Source organism: Ambystoma mexicanum, chromosome 4p, assembly GCF_040938575.1.
Source record: "Ambystoma mexicanum isolate Mex_15411 chromosome 4p, UKY_AmexF1_1, whole genome shotgun sequence".
In the NCBI taxonomy this organism is placed as follows: domain Eukaryota; kingdom Metazoa; phylum Chordata; class Amphibia; order Caudata; family Ambystomatidae; genus Ambystoma; species Ambystoma mexicanum.
In genome coordinates this window covers 973284083-973297952 of record NC_090927.1, presented here as the reverse complement: position 1 = coordinate 973297952, position 13870 = coordinate 973284083, and the positions used below count along the sequence as shown (strand labels likewise).

The 13870-nt window shown below is 44.2% G+C and overlaps 1 protein-coding gene across 2 annotated transcripts in view; it reads left to right on the top strand.

Moving 5' to 3' along the window:
* ARMC2 (armadillo repeat containing 2) overlaps positions 1-13870 on the top strand; it is a 948787-nt gene that overhangs the window by 481258 nt on the left and 453659 nt on the right. For both annotated transcript variants that reach the window (XM_069606547.1, XM_069606546.1), the window contains one exon: positions 6646-6791. In XM_069606547.1, coding sequence (XP_069462648.1) covers positions 6646-6791 — 146 coding nt within the window. The remainder of the gene's footprint in view (positions 1-6645; positions 6792-13870) is intronic.

Here is a 13870-nt window from a genome sequence, read left to right as displayed (position 1 = left end):
CTGTTAACGGGGTGGGGAGATTTGGGGGTGTAAGGGAACCATGTGGCAGACTGACAATATTTCCAGTGTGATGTACACACATGTAATATATGCAATTTTTTGTGAAAACCAATAATAATAATTCCAGTACACCAACTCTGCCAACAGTATGTTCTTTAGGAAGGGTTCCATTTTATTCCGGCAGTCAGATAACCCTCATGTTGTTGGGGTGCGAGCACCATTTAAGATCTTCATTTCTAACCAATGCTTTTTTAAGGTCTCTTTTTAACTGTGTAAGGTCGTAGTTAAACTTAGTGGTCTGGGCTTCTGTAAACCCAATGTGGCACCCTTCATCGGAAACGAAGCTGCATCATTTTTTTCACTTGTGCATTACATGTTTCAACCTCTTATGTTAGCATGTTGATTTTTTTTTTTTTACTCCACGTGTCGACAAGGATTCCAGCAGTGCAAGCCATTGATCATTTTCTGTTGCCAGAGTGTGATCCCTGCACACATTCAGCTTCCAGTGTGGGAGAGAAGGTGGATTGATTTTTTTTCCTGGGCATACCTCCCCATCGTGGCCTGTTTTATATTATGTATGAAAACGATTAGAGCAGGAAGTCCTCTTTTTTTATTTTTGAGGGGCTTGTGGATGAGGACAAGAACATGAAAAATACAACACGTTCCACAAAAGCTACCCCACTCTTACACACAACGGGCGTGGGCCCTCGGAGTCAGTTTAGGATGGGTACACTGAACATTACTGAGTAGGACCAGAGGATTAGTAGCAGTTTTGACGCATTCATTCATAAAGCAGAGTTAAAACACTTAAAATAAACAAATATACAAATTGATAGGCAACCCAGAATGTACAGACCACTACGAAAACAAATTGTGTTATCACCTGCCTCTACCACTAAAGAACAGTTCTATATCAGGTGTTGTTAGTAGCACACGTGAGAGGACTATTGGTAATGACAATTGGAACATGGCACTCTCTAATATTACCAGTAGTCCTCTCATGTGTGCTACTAACACCTGAAATAGAACTGTTGTTTAGTGGTAGAGGCAGGTGATAACACAATTTGTTTTTGTAGTGGTCTGTACATTCTGGGTTGGAAACCATTTCTAATTTGTATATTTTTTTATATTTAGTGTTTTAACTCTGTTTTATGAATAACTTGTGTCAAAACTGCTACTGATCCTATGGTCCTACTCAGTAATGTTTAGGGGACCCATACTAAACAGACTCCCAGTGTCCACGTCCTTTGTGTGTAAGAGTGGGGTAGCTGTTTTATATTATTGCCCATTTAGTTTGAAATTCAGTGATGACAAGCAACACAAAGGAAAGCAACCTCAAGACAGGAAGGCATGCACAACAGCGACAGAACACTCCAACTCTGGCCAAAAGTTAGGCTGCTGTACCCCAATATAGCATATCTAGTAGAGCCTCTCCTAAGTGTCATCAGGACTCCTAGTACTCTGGCAAGGATAGCGTGTGGGAAGCACTGGTCTAGATTTCGAAAAGATTTAGATTCACCCCAGCAGCTCAGGTATCTGAGGAATAGCCATTTGATTTCTTACCAAGCATTTGGATAATCACAGGCACACTGGATGGGTTCCAAAACCCTGCTGCAACAGAAACGTGTGGTCTTGTCCTCACCATGACTTGGGAGTGCTGCTATGATCTCAAGATGGCAGCCACATCCACAGAAGACTGTGGCGTCCCCGATTCAGCCCTCTTATTTATTTGTCATGCGCACGGCGCACATCCACACACGGACATTTCAGAGGAGCAGGAAATGACACAGGATCTAGACACGGAAAGACCTGTTACTCTAATAGTATAGTTTTTAGGTGTTTTCGAAACATAACCAGGTTTTTTCCTTGGTGCAGGCCCGTCAGCATGATGTTCCAAGGCTGAGCCGCATGGGCTGGAACAGACTGACCATTACCCCTTGCTTGTTTAGCTCTAGGGGTGACCCAAGCGATAAGCGTTGGTTCATATTGTTTGACAGTGTGTTTAAGGTAGGATGGAGCAATACCATATAGGCACTTGTGGGTCCAGGTAAGTATCTTAAAACGTTCTCTTGCGGCCGCTGCAAGCCAGTGTAGTTCTTTCCTAGTACTGGAGATATGCTCTCCTCAGAGTGTTCCTAATAATCCTGACTGCCTCCTTCTGTATCATCTGAAGCTTGTGGATACACTCTTTACTAGCACCACTCAGGAGGGTGTTATAATAGTCTACTATGGGCAGGCATATGACCCTGACTAATGTTTCACAGTTCTTGTGAATCACAAAAGGTTTTATTTGCCTCAGCACTCTCAAATGATACTCCGAGTTCTTCACAGCTCCATCCACGTGTGCATCTGCTCCAAGAGAGACACCCAGGGTGGTCCTTAGAGGCCCTAGGTCTTGATGCTCGAATATTTAGGATTTAGTTTTGCCCTGGCTTGTGTTGATCCAACGATCATAAGCTCAGTTTTGGACTATTGAGGCACATCCAATTTGTAGGCATCCAGTTCTTGACAGACTTATATAAATTAAATAGTTTGTCTGAGCCTCTGGTATAATTCCCACTTAACTCCATTAGCAGTTGAATATTGTCTGCATAGGTAGTGAACTCTATCCCCATGTTTACCAGATGGTCACAAAGGGATCTGATGTATATGTTAAACATAGCCCGGGACAAGCACGCACTATGTGGAACTCCACAGTGTATTTCTGCCAGTTCAGAAGTGGCGTTTCCCTAGCACACTCTTGGCCTTCTGCTATTGACAAATGAGCAGATCCAGTCTGTTACATCCCTTGAACAGTTGCCAGTGATAGTTCGTGTTCCTCTGATGTCCCCATAAGGCAACACTGGACTTGAAGTTCACTGCGGCCCCCTGGTGCATGTACACTGCTCCGCTCACTGGGTTCATGTCTCTGTCATGTCAAGAGCAACTTTGATCTCAATTGGTCGATAGCCCTTTGCCAGAGAAACTCTAAAGATGATTTCCTCTCCACTCCTGGGCACTGCTGCAGTCACGCAGTAATGACTTTTGGGCCCTTTAGAGGATGAGTGTATCAGTATATATGTGCTGTCATGCGAGGAGCTTTAAAGTGTGGCCATCTTGCTCGCTGCTATATGGCATGCCCCCCTGTCTTCCTGATTGGATTTGATAATAGCTTAATTGTATGGGGCTCTTGGATTAGATCAGTAGTCCAGTGGCAGTTTTTGTCACAGCTGATGTGGGTCCATGACTTCCTGGGCTTAGATATGTCCTGGCGAACATCTTGGCTTCAGGCAGAAGTCCCACCCCTACTGCATGGCCTTGTACTTCTCTCCCACATGTCTCCTCGTCTCTTTCGGTATTTCCACACTTTTGGAACTGGTGCAGCCAGGATATCTGCAGTATCCCTGTTTGAGGGTGGGATCCCACGGTGGCACCATGCAGCTCACGCCGCTCTTTGTGTTGGATCCCGCACTGGGAGGCAGCCTTGCAGGTCCCTGTGGGGGTCCCCTTAGAACTACAGGATCCTGTGATGCTTGTTCCCTGGGCTCAGCAATTGTTCCCATCAAAGTCACCACATTAAGCAATCTTGAACTCATAGAAACTATAGAACCATGTACAGCATGAACCCTGTAACACGAGCCATGCCTCTACTTAGGGTCTTACTATCTTTGGATTCACCTTCTCTGACATGCATGTTGGAATTGGGGAGATAGGGTAGTGTCAGGGTGAGGATCCTCCACGTACTCTACAGACAGTAAGTGTGGTTCACTTTTTTTCTCTACGCAGAAAGGGCTGGCTGAACGCCTATGGGCTTGGTGTGGAGCTAAATTTAAGAGTGATAACTCTGTATGAAGGTGTCAGGATGGAAGCAAAATAAAGCAAGTGTGACGATCTAAGCTAAGAAGACCTTGTGTCTGAGTCCAAGTCAAGTTCCGTCGTACAACACACAGTTACAGGGATGTCCTCCCCCCGCCCCCCTGCCATTTATTTCCTGGTCACTCGCAGTTACAAGTTGTTATTGCGCCCCAGCAGTTTTCTCTGCTCCTTCTTGGTTGCTCCTTAATTCCTGGGTTGTATCCTAGGTTCCTGAAAGCTAGACTCGACATGCATATCGGGCAAGACCTTGTGATCCCCCTTGCCCTAGGTGTCGGCAACCTGTGTCTCTCCAGATGTGTTGGGCTACAACTCCATGACCACACACACTTGACTATGCTGGCTATGGGTGATGGAGTGGTAACCCAAAACAACCGGAGAGCCAAAGGGAGCCGACCACTGGTGAATACCTGAACTGTCGGTCTACCAGCAAGAACGTTTGTTTCCCCCTTGTTTTAGGGGATGCCCACAAATGATTACCTTGCTGGAATTTCTCCCCACTTGTCTGGACTGAAGTTTTTCTTGCACACCAGCCAAGTTTGTCTTTCTATGGTGATCTTGCTACAGTGTCTGATTGCTTTCCTTTTCCTTGTGGTTCTCTGTCTCCCTCCCAGCTCTGGGCTATGGCTCCCATCAGGCTTGTAGTCCACGTCTTTCGCTGTGCCAGGACCAAGGCCTTAGCCCCCTCTTGGCTCTTGGTAATGTGCATTTCATCAAAGGCATCTGGTGCCACTAAACTCTTGGCAACATATGTCAAAGTCTGAGCATCGCTGCTCTGTGTTCTGCTATCCTCTCTCGTCTTCTCTTCACCCACATCAGCTCTGCAGATCTCCACTTTAACACCTATAGCATCTGCCTCTTTTTTTCAATAATGTCTGGAATTGGATAGATCTCCCTGATTGCCATGGTTGCTATTTGTGTGATTTATTGCGAATCGAAGGCTTAAAGTGTGCCACCACCGTTTTAGAAGTCAGGAGTGTGTTAAGTTGTTAACATTACTCTGCCTGTACAGCTTGCGAACGAGCTGATCCTTCTCGTGTTCACTGAGATTGAAGAGTAATGAGCAAGAGGTTTCATCAGCCACTTGCTGGCTTGGCGGTGTCACTGCTGTTTGTGCTGGCTTGCAAGCCTGTTGTCCATGAATTAATTGAAAGTGAAATGTCAGAGGGAGAAAAAACCGAAAGTTATTTTAACAAAACCAAAACATTTGCTGAACTATTGGCGGCATACTTCGCTGTGTGACACCGACTCCTTGTCTTCCTGCGACGCCAGTTCCCTTCAACTACTTGGATGGGAACCTGCGCCGCATGGACCTCCTTTTTTTTTTTTTGTTTGTTTTTTTTCTTAATTTTTTTTTTTTATAATCTTTATTATTCAGGAAGCGGGGAACATCCCTGCAACCCCAGATGCCCTTGTAATGAACAAGGGTGAGCAGGACACCCCTGCAACCCCCGTTCCCCTTGTTCGCTATAATGGTACCATATGATAGATTTGTTTGACATTTTCAGCTTTATGTAATTTTCATACAGCCGAAATTCGAACAAATCCACCATTAGTTTTTTTTCCCGGTTTTTTATATGGATTTCCTTGCTTCCATGTATAGTCATAGATAAGTGTATTCTGTCCCCTCCCGCCCCCCCCTCCCATTTCTGAACCTCTGACTATTTTCAACGACCGTGATCTGTCACTTTTACTGTCATCCCCTTTCACTTCAGGCCGGAGTCATTTGAGAATCTCTGGGGGTTCCAATATATACTACTTTCCAGATTTTGATTTGTGGCGCAGGTGACTTCCCTTAACCCCCAATGCCTTCTGGACACCCTCACCCTGTCCTACAGTAGTAACTTTTTCACCTTAGTGACAAAAGGAAAACGTGGTAATCTTGCATTCTGTGTCTTTTAATTCTGAGGTCGCATCACTCAGACCAGGGTACGGGCAGAGGCTTGGAGGAGGGCTCTGCAGCTACCACACTGTACGGCGTCCAAGTAGGTCACGGCTATTGAGAATTTTGCCCTGGTATACTGGCTTTTCTCTAAGTTGCAGAGTCCCCTCTAGTCCTTTATGGACCAGACTTATGTATGTCTATTTATAGAATAAAAATATTGGGCCAAAAAAGTTGATACCCTTATTTATCTAAACAAGTCATTTATTTAAATGTTTTTGCAATCATTGTTTCCTTGGCAGATTGCATATCGATGGTTTTGAAATAATGGGGCAGAATGTGTTCATTGCCCATTGATTTGTAGGGATACGTTTCCCCCACTCAGGCAGCACCGAGGTAAACTCCACATAAGACATGCACAGGAGGCACACAGCAGTGCCACATTCATTCCATCTGTGTTCAATCATAAAAGAAGACTGTCATCTTAGCTGCAGTTTTCTTTGCAGAATTGACTGAAATCTCTGCATGACATGAGGAAATGAGGAATGTGGGAGAGCAGGGCTGGCGCAAGGATGGACGCATTGTTAAGCAAAGCCTGGTGTCGGCCCTACTTTCTTGCAATTGGGCAGATTTGTTATAAGGTTTGATGGTATGGTGCTACCCAACCCTTCGGCCTAGTATTGGCTTATTGTAGAATCAGTCCTACTGTTGGCCTTTTCTCTGAAAGGCTAGTAGGGATAGGGTGGCGGCAGTCACATGTAAGATCAGTGCCCGGGAAAGGCCATTATGCCCAAGTAGCTGCATGCAACAGCAGTATATTACCTGTGTCTGTACTACATAGTTTAGCTTCACAACACTGTATGAGAACAATGCTGTAATTTACAACTAACCAAAATTATTTTCTCTTGTAGCTTACCGCAGCTTTGCGAAACCTTGCTGATCTTCCTCAGTCAAGACACAAGTTCCTGGTCAGCGGTGCTCTATCGGAACTATGTGTTGTACTGGAGCAACATATGGTTGACAGTGATGTCTGTACAAATATTGCAAGATTATTCAGGTATGCAGCAGTGAAGTAAGGGCCGAACAAACCAAAAAACTTTGCATCAGTTAAAATATTACCCTAGCTGTAGCTTTGCACCATGCACCCCGAATGTGGTCTAAAGAAACATGGGCCATTTGTATGAAGATATCATGAGAACAAAACAAATCTGATAACTGATTAAAAAAAGGTGTATGAATGTATTATGTAGCCAAATGTATTTTTCACTTGAATATTTTTCAGTGTAGAAATATTCCCAATGTGGGTGCAGGACTGACTAAACAAAATGCAGGTTTTGTTTCCATGCTTGATTTTTATCTTTATTGGTAGTATATCCTTTTTAGTAATGTATTCTTTTAATTCATTGTCCCTCAAATAATGCTGCTTTTTATGTATTTATTTGAGTCACAGAGCCTTGTACTTTGTACTTATTTTTCACAGTCTACGAGCATATTTGTCACAACTTCTCTTTGCTACTATGATGACATACACGTCACCCTACCAATCATTGGTCAGTATTAAGCTATCATGCAAATCGCTGCAAATGTGAGAAAATATGTTTTCAATTGCAGTTGTTAGGTTAAGTGAATCTGATTTTAGCACATTAGGCGGATGTGGCAGCCAGTTAGGTTGATCAAGGGAGAAGTAGTGTCCTTGTTGGTGGAGACTCCCGTTCCCTGCACACCACAGATGCTGAGAGGGACTCAGTCAGAATTTTAGATCCATTCTTGTACATAACAACAAATGAGTATTTTTTTACTGATCTAAGCCAGAATTTTATTTATGCTTAGCAGAAAAACGTGATAAAAAGTATTCATACAAAAATGAGCTCCATGCATTTTGGGATTGCAGTCCCTTCATCAGGAGCAGTACATCTTTACGAAAGTGGCAAATATTCTTCAAACTTCAAGTTCCATATATCTAAAAAGAGTAAATTCATAGAGTTACTTTAGAATAGGGATTTCTTCTAGCAATCAGTACTATTGATCATATTGGTTATGGGCAGTAATTAGTGCAATACAACATCACCTTATTAAATTCTTGGAGGTCCTGGAGGTGGTCTATTCTTTGAGATAGTGGAACAAAGTTCAACCTTTCTTCATTGAGCGAGAAGATTCTCTATCTGAAATCATATGTGCATAAAGGGTTTGTGGTGTATATTAAAAAAATGTATTAAACATTAGGAAAGTTGGGTCTGATCATTCCTATTCACAAAGTAGCAACTCAGGTGCCTACCTTATCAAACAGGATACATGCGATGGTTTATAGGCCCTTGGATGGCGTCAGGATTGTCAGTAGTGGTTAAATAGTAGAGTCTAATAGGGAGAATCCATCATCGGTTTGTGGTATAAGAATCTCACACTAGCAGTTTTTTGTACCAGAACTGCATTTTCGCCCCTGCACCCAAAACTTATTTTGAATTGGACGTTGTTCACATTCGACACATCTTTTTCAAAGAAAGGTGTGCGTACTACTTACCTTGACAGTGTCAGCCAGTTAGTTTGGTCAGAGCCCAGTCTGTACTTAGCAGTGAAAGATTGCCTTGGAGCAAGCAGAGGAGGCCTTGCAACCAGTATCTCCATTCATGGTCGCCGCACTGTCCTCGGCCCTCATCCCGGCTCTTTACCCTGCATCTTGAAAGCCACAAAAGCCTTTTTATCTGCTTCAACACCGCCTCTTAGGTTTCCTCTGCTCCGCCTCCTCTCACTGCGCCAACATCTGCCATTGAAATGGAAGAGGGGTCCCTCCTTTAGTTTGGGCCTCATTTTCCATGTCTTAGAAGTAGTCATAATGTTTTTTGCCTGTAAGCATCGGTTGCAGACTTTCTGCTGCCCATTTTCCACACAAAATATTGCCCCTCAGACATTTGGTCCAGAGGCTAATCACAATGATCCCATGTTTGGCACACTGTGACGGGTGCGAACAACGTGCTGCCCATTGGAGAGTTATCACCCAATGGGGCCCATCAAACGCAAGATTATTGCTGATGTCTGTAAATGCCATCATTCCATATTGTTCTCAAATTTGCTCAAAGAAGTACAGAGTTAATATGCTTGCCAACGTCTCCCGTCCTTAAGGTTCAGCGTCCTTCCTCGAATCCATTGCACATTAATCTGCACCTGGTTATCCCTTTTGTCACATGAATCTCTAAACAAACCATTGAGCGTGGAGGCACAGAAATGCACACTTTCCTATTAGATCTGAAACCCTAGATCTATGCTTTCATTTTCATTGTAAACCTTTATTTGATGCTGTACTGTTTGCAGAGTCATCATCTTTAGATATAGTCCTCAGGCACTGAATGGACTGAAGGATTTTTACATCCACCAGGCGTGTCCAAGTGGCTCACAATAACTTTGATGCCATGGAAACTGCCTCATAGGTGCCAGCAGAAGTGATGTTATCATCCCGAAAGGGGAGCCGCTCATGTATATATTTTTTTTCTACGCCATGCAACTAATGCAGCGCTCCATGTCCTTTCCTTTGCAGGGCTGCACAATGAATGCAGGTAATTACCATGGCATGTGGCAACACATCTCTCTTAAGTCATTGAGAGAAGGTAGATAAGGTGTTAATTGTCCTCAACTAGCCTGGATGAGATAGTCAATCCCTATCTCTGCTGAGTGGACGTTGTTATGACTCTCTGGAGCTCTGTTTTAGCAAGCCACAAGGATGACATTCTGGCTCCTCTAGACCTGCAAAAAAGACCGGCAGAAACCTAAGCGGTGCCAGTCCTAGAGATGATGCCTCATGCAAGTGAGCGTTATCAGCCCCTGACAAGCACAGGCATTGTTCCATGGCAGGTGACCCAACATTGGATTATCCACTTAACCTGTAAAAGTTTAAACTAAGTAAAGTGTCTTTCACTCCTCCCACAACCCCATCCCTCCCTAATCAGAGATTTTCAAAAGGACTATGAGGCACATTTTTGAGAAATGCCCCAGTGCGACAGGCGTTTAGTTTGCCCTATGTCTACGCTGCACCTTCTGTCGATTGAGTAGTTGGCATTGTGTCTATTGGCTCTGCAGTTCCCCACAAGACAAACAAAATATATGTTAAAATTACATAGTATACACAAACCAAAAACAAACTTTCATGCAAATTTTAATACTGTTTCATCTAATGCTCATACATAGACAGCCTGATTCATGGAATTATTTGCGTGAAAAATGCAGATTTGCGCGCCTTTCTGCCCGAAAATCCCTGTTTGAAGTATAGGGATTTTCGAGCAGAAAGGTGCGCAAATCTGCGTTTTTCATGCAAATAATTCCATGAATCAGGCTATAAAGCACATGCTCTTAAATATTTCCTTTGTATGTGTAAATAATGACACAAACAATGCAGACAAATACATCCTCCCCTGCATTTGCCAAAATAGCAAACGTGCATTGGACACAGCAATTCACTTTCACAGTCTCCTGGAAATCTTCATGCAGTCATCACATCCAATCCAACCATAACAATAACATCCAAATAAAATACAATCCTCATCATTTTGTGATTGGCAGAGGGTGCTCATGGTGCAAGAAAACCATGCACAAACCTTTTACTCATTGTTTTAACGCACCACAAGATATTAACTTGTTTCACAGAGGGGGGACACTAATCGGAAAGACATTTTCCGCCCCACAATCTGCTGTGAGACAAATCTGATAGTATTTTTGCCCGTGTCTGATTTTGATGCGGGCAGAGACAAGGCAGATTCCATATGAATCCATATAAATGCCTTGCACCATGCATAGGTATAGTGGGCGGGATTAGGATTGTATGTGTAGGTTTAAACATGTACAGAACCGCCTATATTTCCAAGCCTTATTTAGACTTAAACATGTAAACTAGGGGTCTGCTAACTTGGTCTCCCTAGATATAATGGAATACAGCTCTGATTAGCCATATCCAGCGTAGTCCATGGCGATGGACCATAGGAGTCCTGTTCCAAAACATCTGGAGAGTCACTGGTGGCAGACCCCTTATGCAAACAATCAGTTAACACGTAAGCAGCCCTCTCTTTGTAGGCTGCACCAAAATGAGTTCCAAAGTCATGTGTTCCCACTTTACAAAGAGAATGTTAAAGGTGGCTCATTAACAATATTACTTTCTGCAGTCAAGCTCGTAATAAGCATACATACAAGATACTCAGAATATGAGTAGGCACAATACTCACAGAATGAAAATGAGCACAGTCAATATGCTCTGAATCTGCATGCACGCAAACAGTAAATCACTATAGCCTGCCATACAGAGCTACATACTGGCTGGTAATGCCCTACCCACGGGTTAAACAGTCGAATGTTGGAATGAAGACTTACAGCAGCCGTTTGTACCTGCGGCAGGAGAACATTGCACTCCTAATGGTTAATATGCGGACCCTTCCTGATGTTAAGGCTTACTCGCTCTCCACCCCTCTGTGGCTTGCCGGCCGCCGCCAGACTCGCCCAACCTCCCATCTGCTGCCTCCAACGCAACTTTCTGGTCCACCTACGTCCCCTTTGCTTGCTGCTTCTGTTCAGCGCTATCCCACTCAGACCATATCCAGTTTGCTTTCCGGGTCCTCTGCCATCTGCACTTGTTCTCACATCAACCCCCTTACCCCCCTCCTGATCTGGCTTTCTTTCTGCTAGTCTTTTTTTTGTGCTTTTTACTGGTGCCATATTTTCTCAACATCAATGGTGCACACTTGATCCTCAATGCCTCAAGCACTAGTACCCTGGGACTGCTGCGCCCCATGCTGCCTGTCTCTGGGTACTGATAACTATAAACTCTAGGAGGGGTTCTGAGGAGGGATGCTTCAATGTCTGGTAACTTTGCTCTTGCCTCTAGCTTGTGTCCCTAGCCAGTACCAGACAGAAAGCTCTCCCACCAGCCTCAGCGCTCATTTCTTAATTATTTCCCTTAATTTGTCTTCACTGGATCTTCCAACGTTTCACTGTTCTAATATTCGAGATCAAGTCCTCATCAAGGAGGGTTGTTGAGAGGCGGTGCACCAGGAAAGGTTATCTGACATGGTTGCTGTGTAAATATATTAAATCAAATGGAAGCAGAGATCGGAGATTGCAAGAGACTCCCCCTCTAGGGACTACGATGAACACCTAGGGAGAAGGTGGTATAACAACCCTCGCCCCCAACACCTTACACACCTCCCTACTATTTAGACCCATCACCTTACCCAATGCTTCCATGTACCTCTGCAAACCTGAAGATTCACCATCTACGAATAATAGATCAGGTATTGCTTTACTGCCTGGAAAGCTGACTGAGTGCTGAGCTGAGGTGGCTCAAGAGAGGTATAACGATTACCACGGAACCACAAGCAACAAGGACTGACGTTACCCAAGGGTGGGACAAGCCCCATAATAAGGACTCTGCATCGTCTACCGTGGAAGCGAGGAGTCAGCGTCAGCTACTGGGGAGGTTCAAACTGGGCGAAGGGACCAGAAATTAAGATGTCGCTGACACTGAAGCAGCAGAGGAGCCAGCAGGAGACAAACTCCTACCAGGACTGCTAAAGGAGTGGCAGTCCCCCACCTGTTATGAGGTGGACCACTGGGTCCGAACAGGTACCATTCCTGAGTGGGGAACGAGAGGGCAAGACGTTGCCGATGGCAAAACAGCATGGCTCGAGGAGCCGCTGGAGAAAGCAGATCGACGGATCAGAAGGGAACCAGAGAGGCTAGCAAGAAGAACCACGAACTTTGGAAGGGCTGGTGACGCATCCCGTTTGGGAAACTGGTAACTGGAAACGCGGGAGACCGTGCAGGGTGGAATAGAGAGCCAAGCATAGCCTCGGATAGAATGCCTCAACCCAGTGGGGACGGAAATAACACTGGCCACCAGAGAAGGGTCTGGGACCCGCACGCAAACCTAGAAAGAGTTATCAGGAGTCTCCCTCATGCTGGGGGTCAAGCAGAGCCACTGACCCAACAGGGAAGGGTCGATAGCCGAAACCTAACGCAAGTCCTCTTCTTCATGGGAGTACCTGGAAGGGAAGCTACCAAAGTCTGCCAAATCTATTTAATAAGGAGATATGCATCTGGGACCCGCACCTACAAGGGGGGAAGACCAGTAAAAACACCCATCTTCCCGGGGCCAGTACCTGGAAGGGATGTGACCTTATAACCTTGGAGTTGGGCAGTAAAGCAAGGAATGTACTTAGCCATCCTGCCAATTTGAATAAATATCTGTACAACTTTACGGTTGTCAGGTGTGCTTTGTTGATTCATATTAGCGAGGGACATAATTCAAGGTTTATAAACCTGTGTACCTTATTGAGAAATAAATGTTACACAGGGAGGTGTCTGTATATAAATATGTATTGTATATTATGATGCATATATTGTGTGTCTCTCCGTTAATGCCATAGTGCTGGAGGTCACATCTCAGGTACTGTGCCTGGTAGAGTATGCCTTATTGTTTTTTTAATTAATTTTATTAATATCTTTTATTTGTCATTTTTAACACCTTACAGCAGGTTACAAACTCGATCCATAGCCGTAGTTCCCAATGTGTACATTCAACATTAACATCACAATCGCATAGTGTTGGGGAGAATTCTCAATATGTGCTTATTTCCCTTACCTTTTGAGACCCCCAGCGACTTTGCTGGATTGCTGGGATTTTATTTTTTTACCTGGAAAGAGTGTGAGCCTTTTTGCCTACTCTTTCATGTATTTTGATGTGTGTTTTACTTTTGTGTTCTTTGGTTATGGTGTTTTAAACAAACTCCATGGCATCATCTTTTTCTGTCTGTCACACATCACCTTCAGTGCAGTGGCACAGGAGTGTCTTTCAGACTCCCCAAGGTTTAAATATCTTCTCTGGGACGGACTACTGTCTCCCAGAGCATGTTAAGTTAAATTGACTTCACTAGTCTGTTTAAATTTACTGACCAAGCACACACTATCTTCCTATAGAGTGCTGGAGGGGTTGCCTAGCTTCCCTTGAGTCAAAACACTCATGTAACAGTAAAATGTTGCCCTTTCCTACTTTAAATGGCTGGTGGCAGTGGTTTAGATCAAACTGCCATGATTTATCCCGACCGCTAACAACAGTAGCTAAAAGTCGGGTCAGCCTTGTTTTCAATATGGCGCTCAAGACCT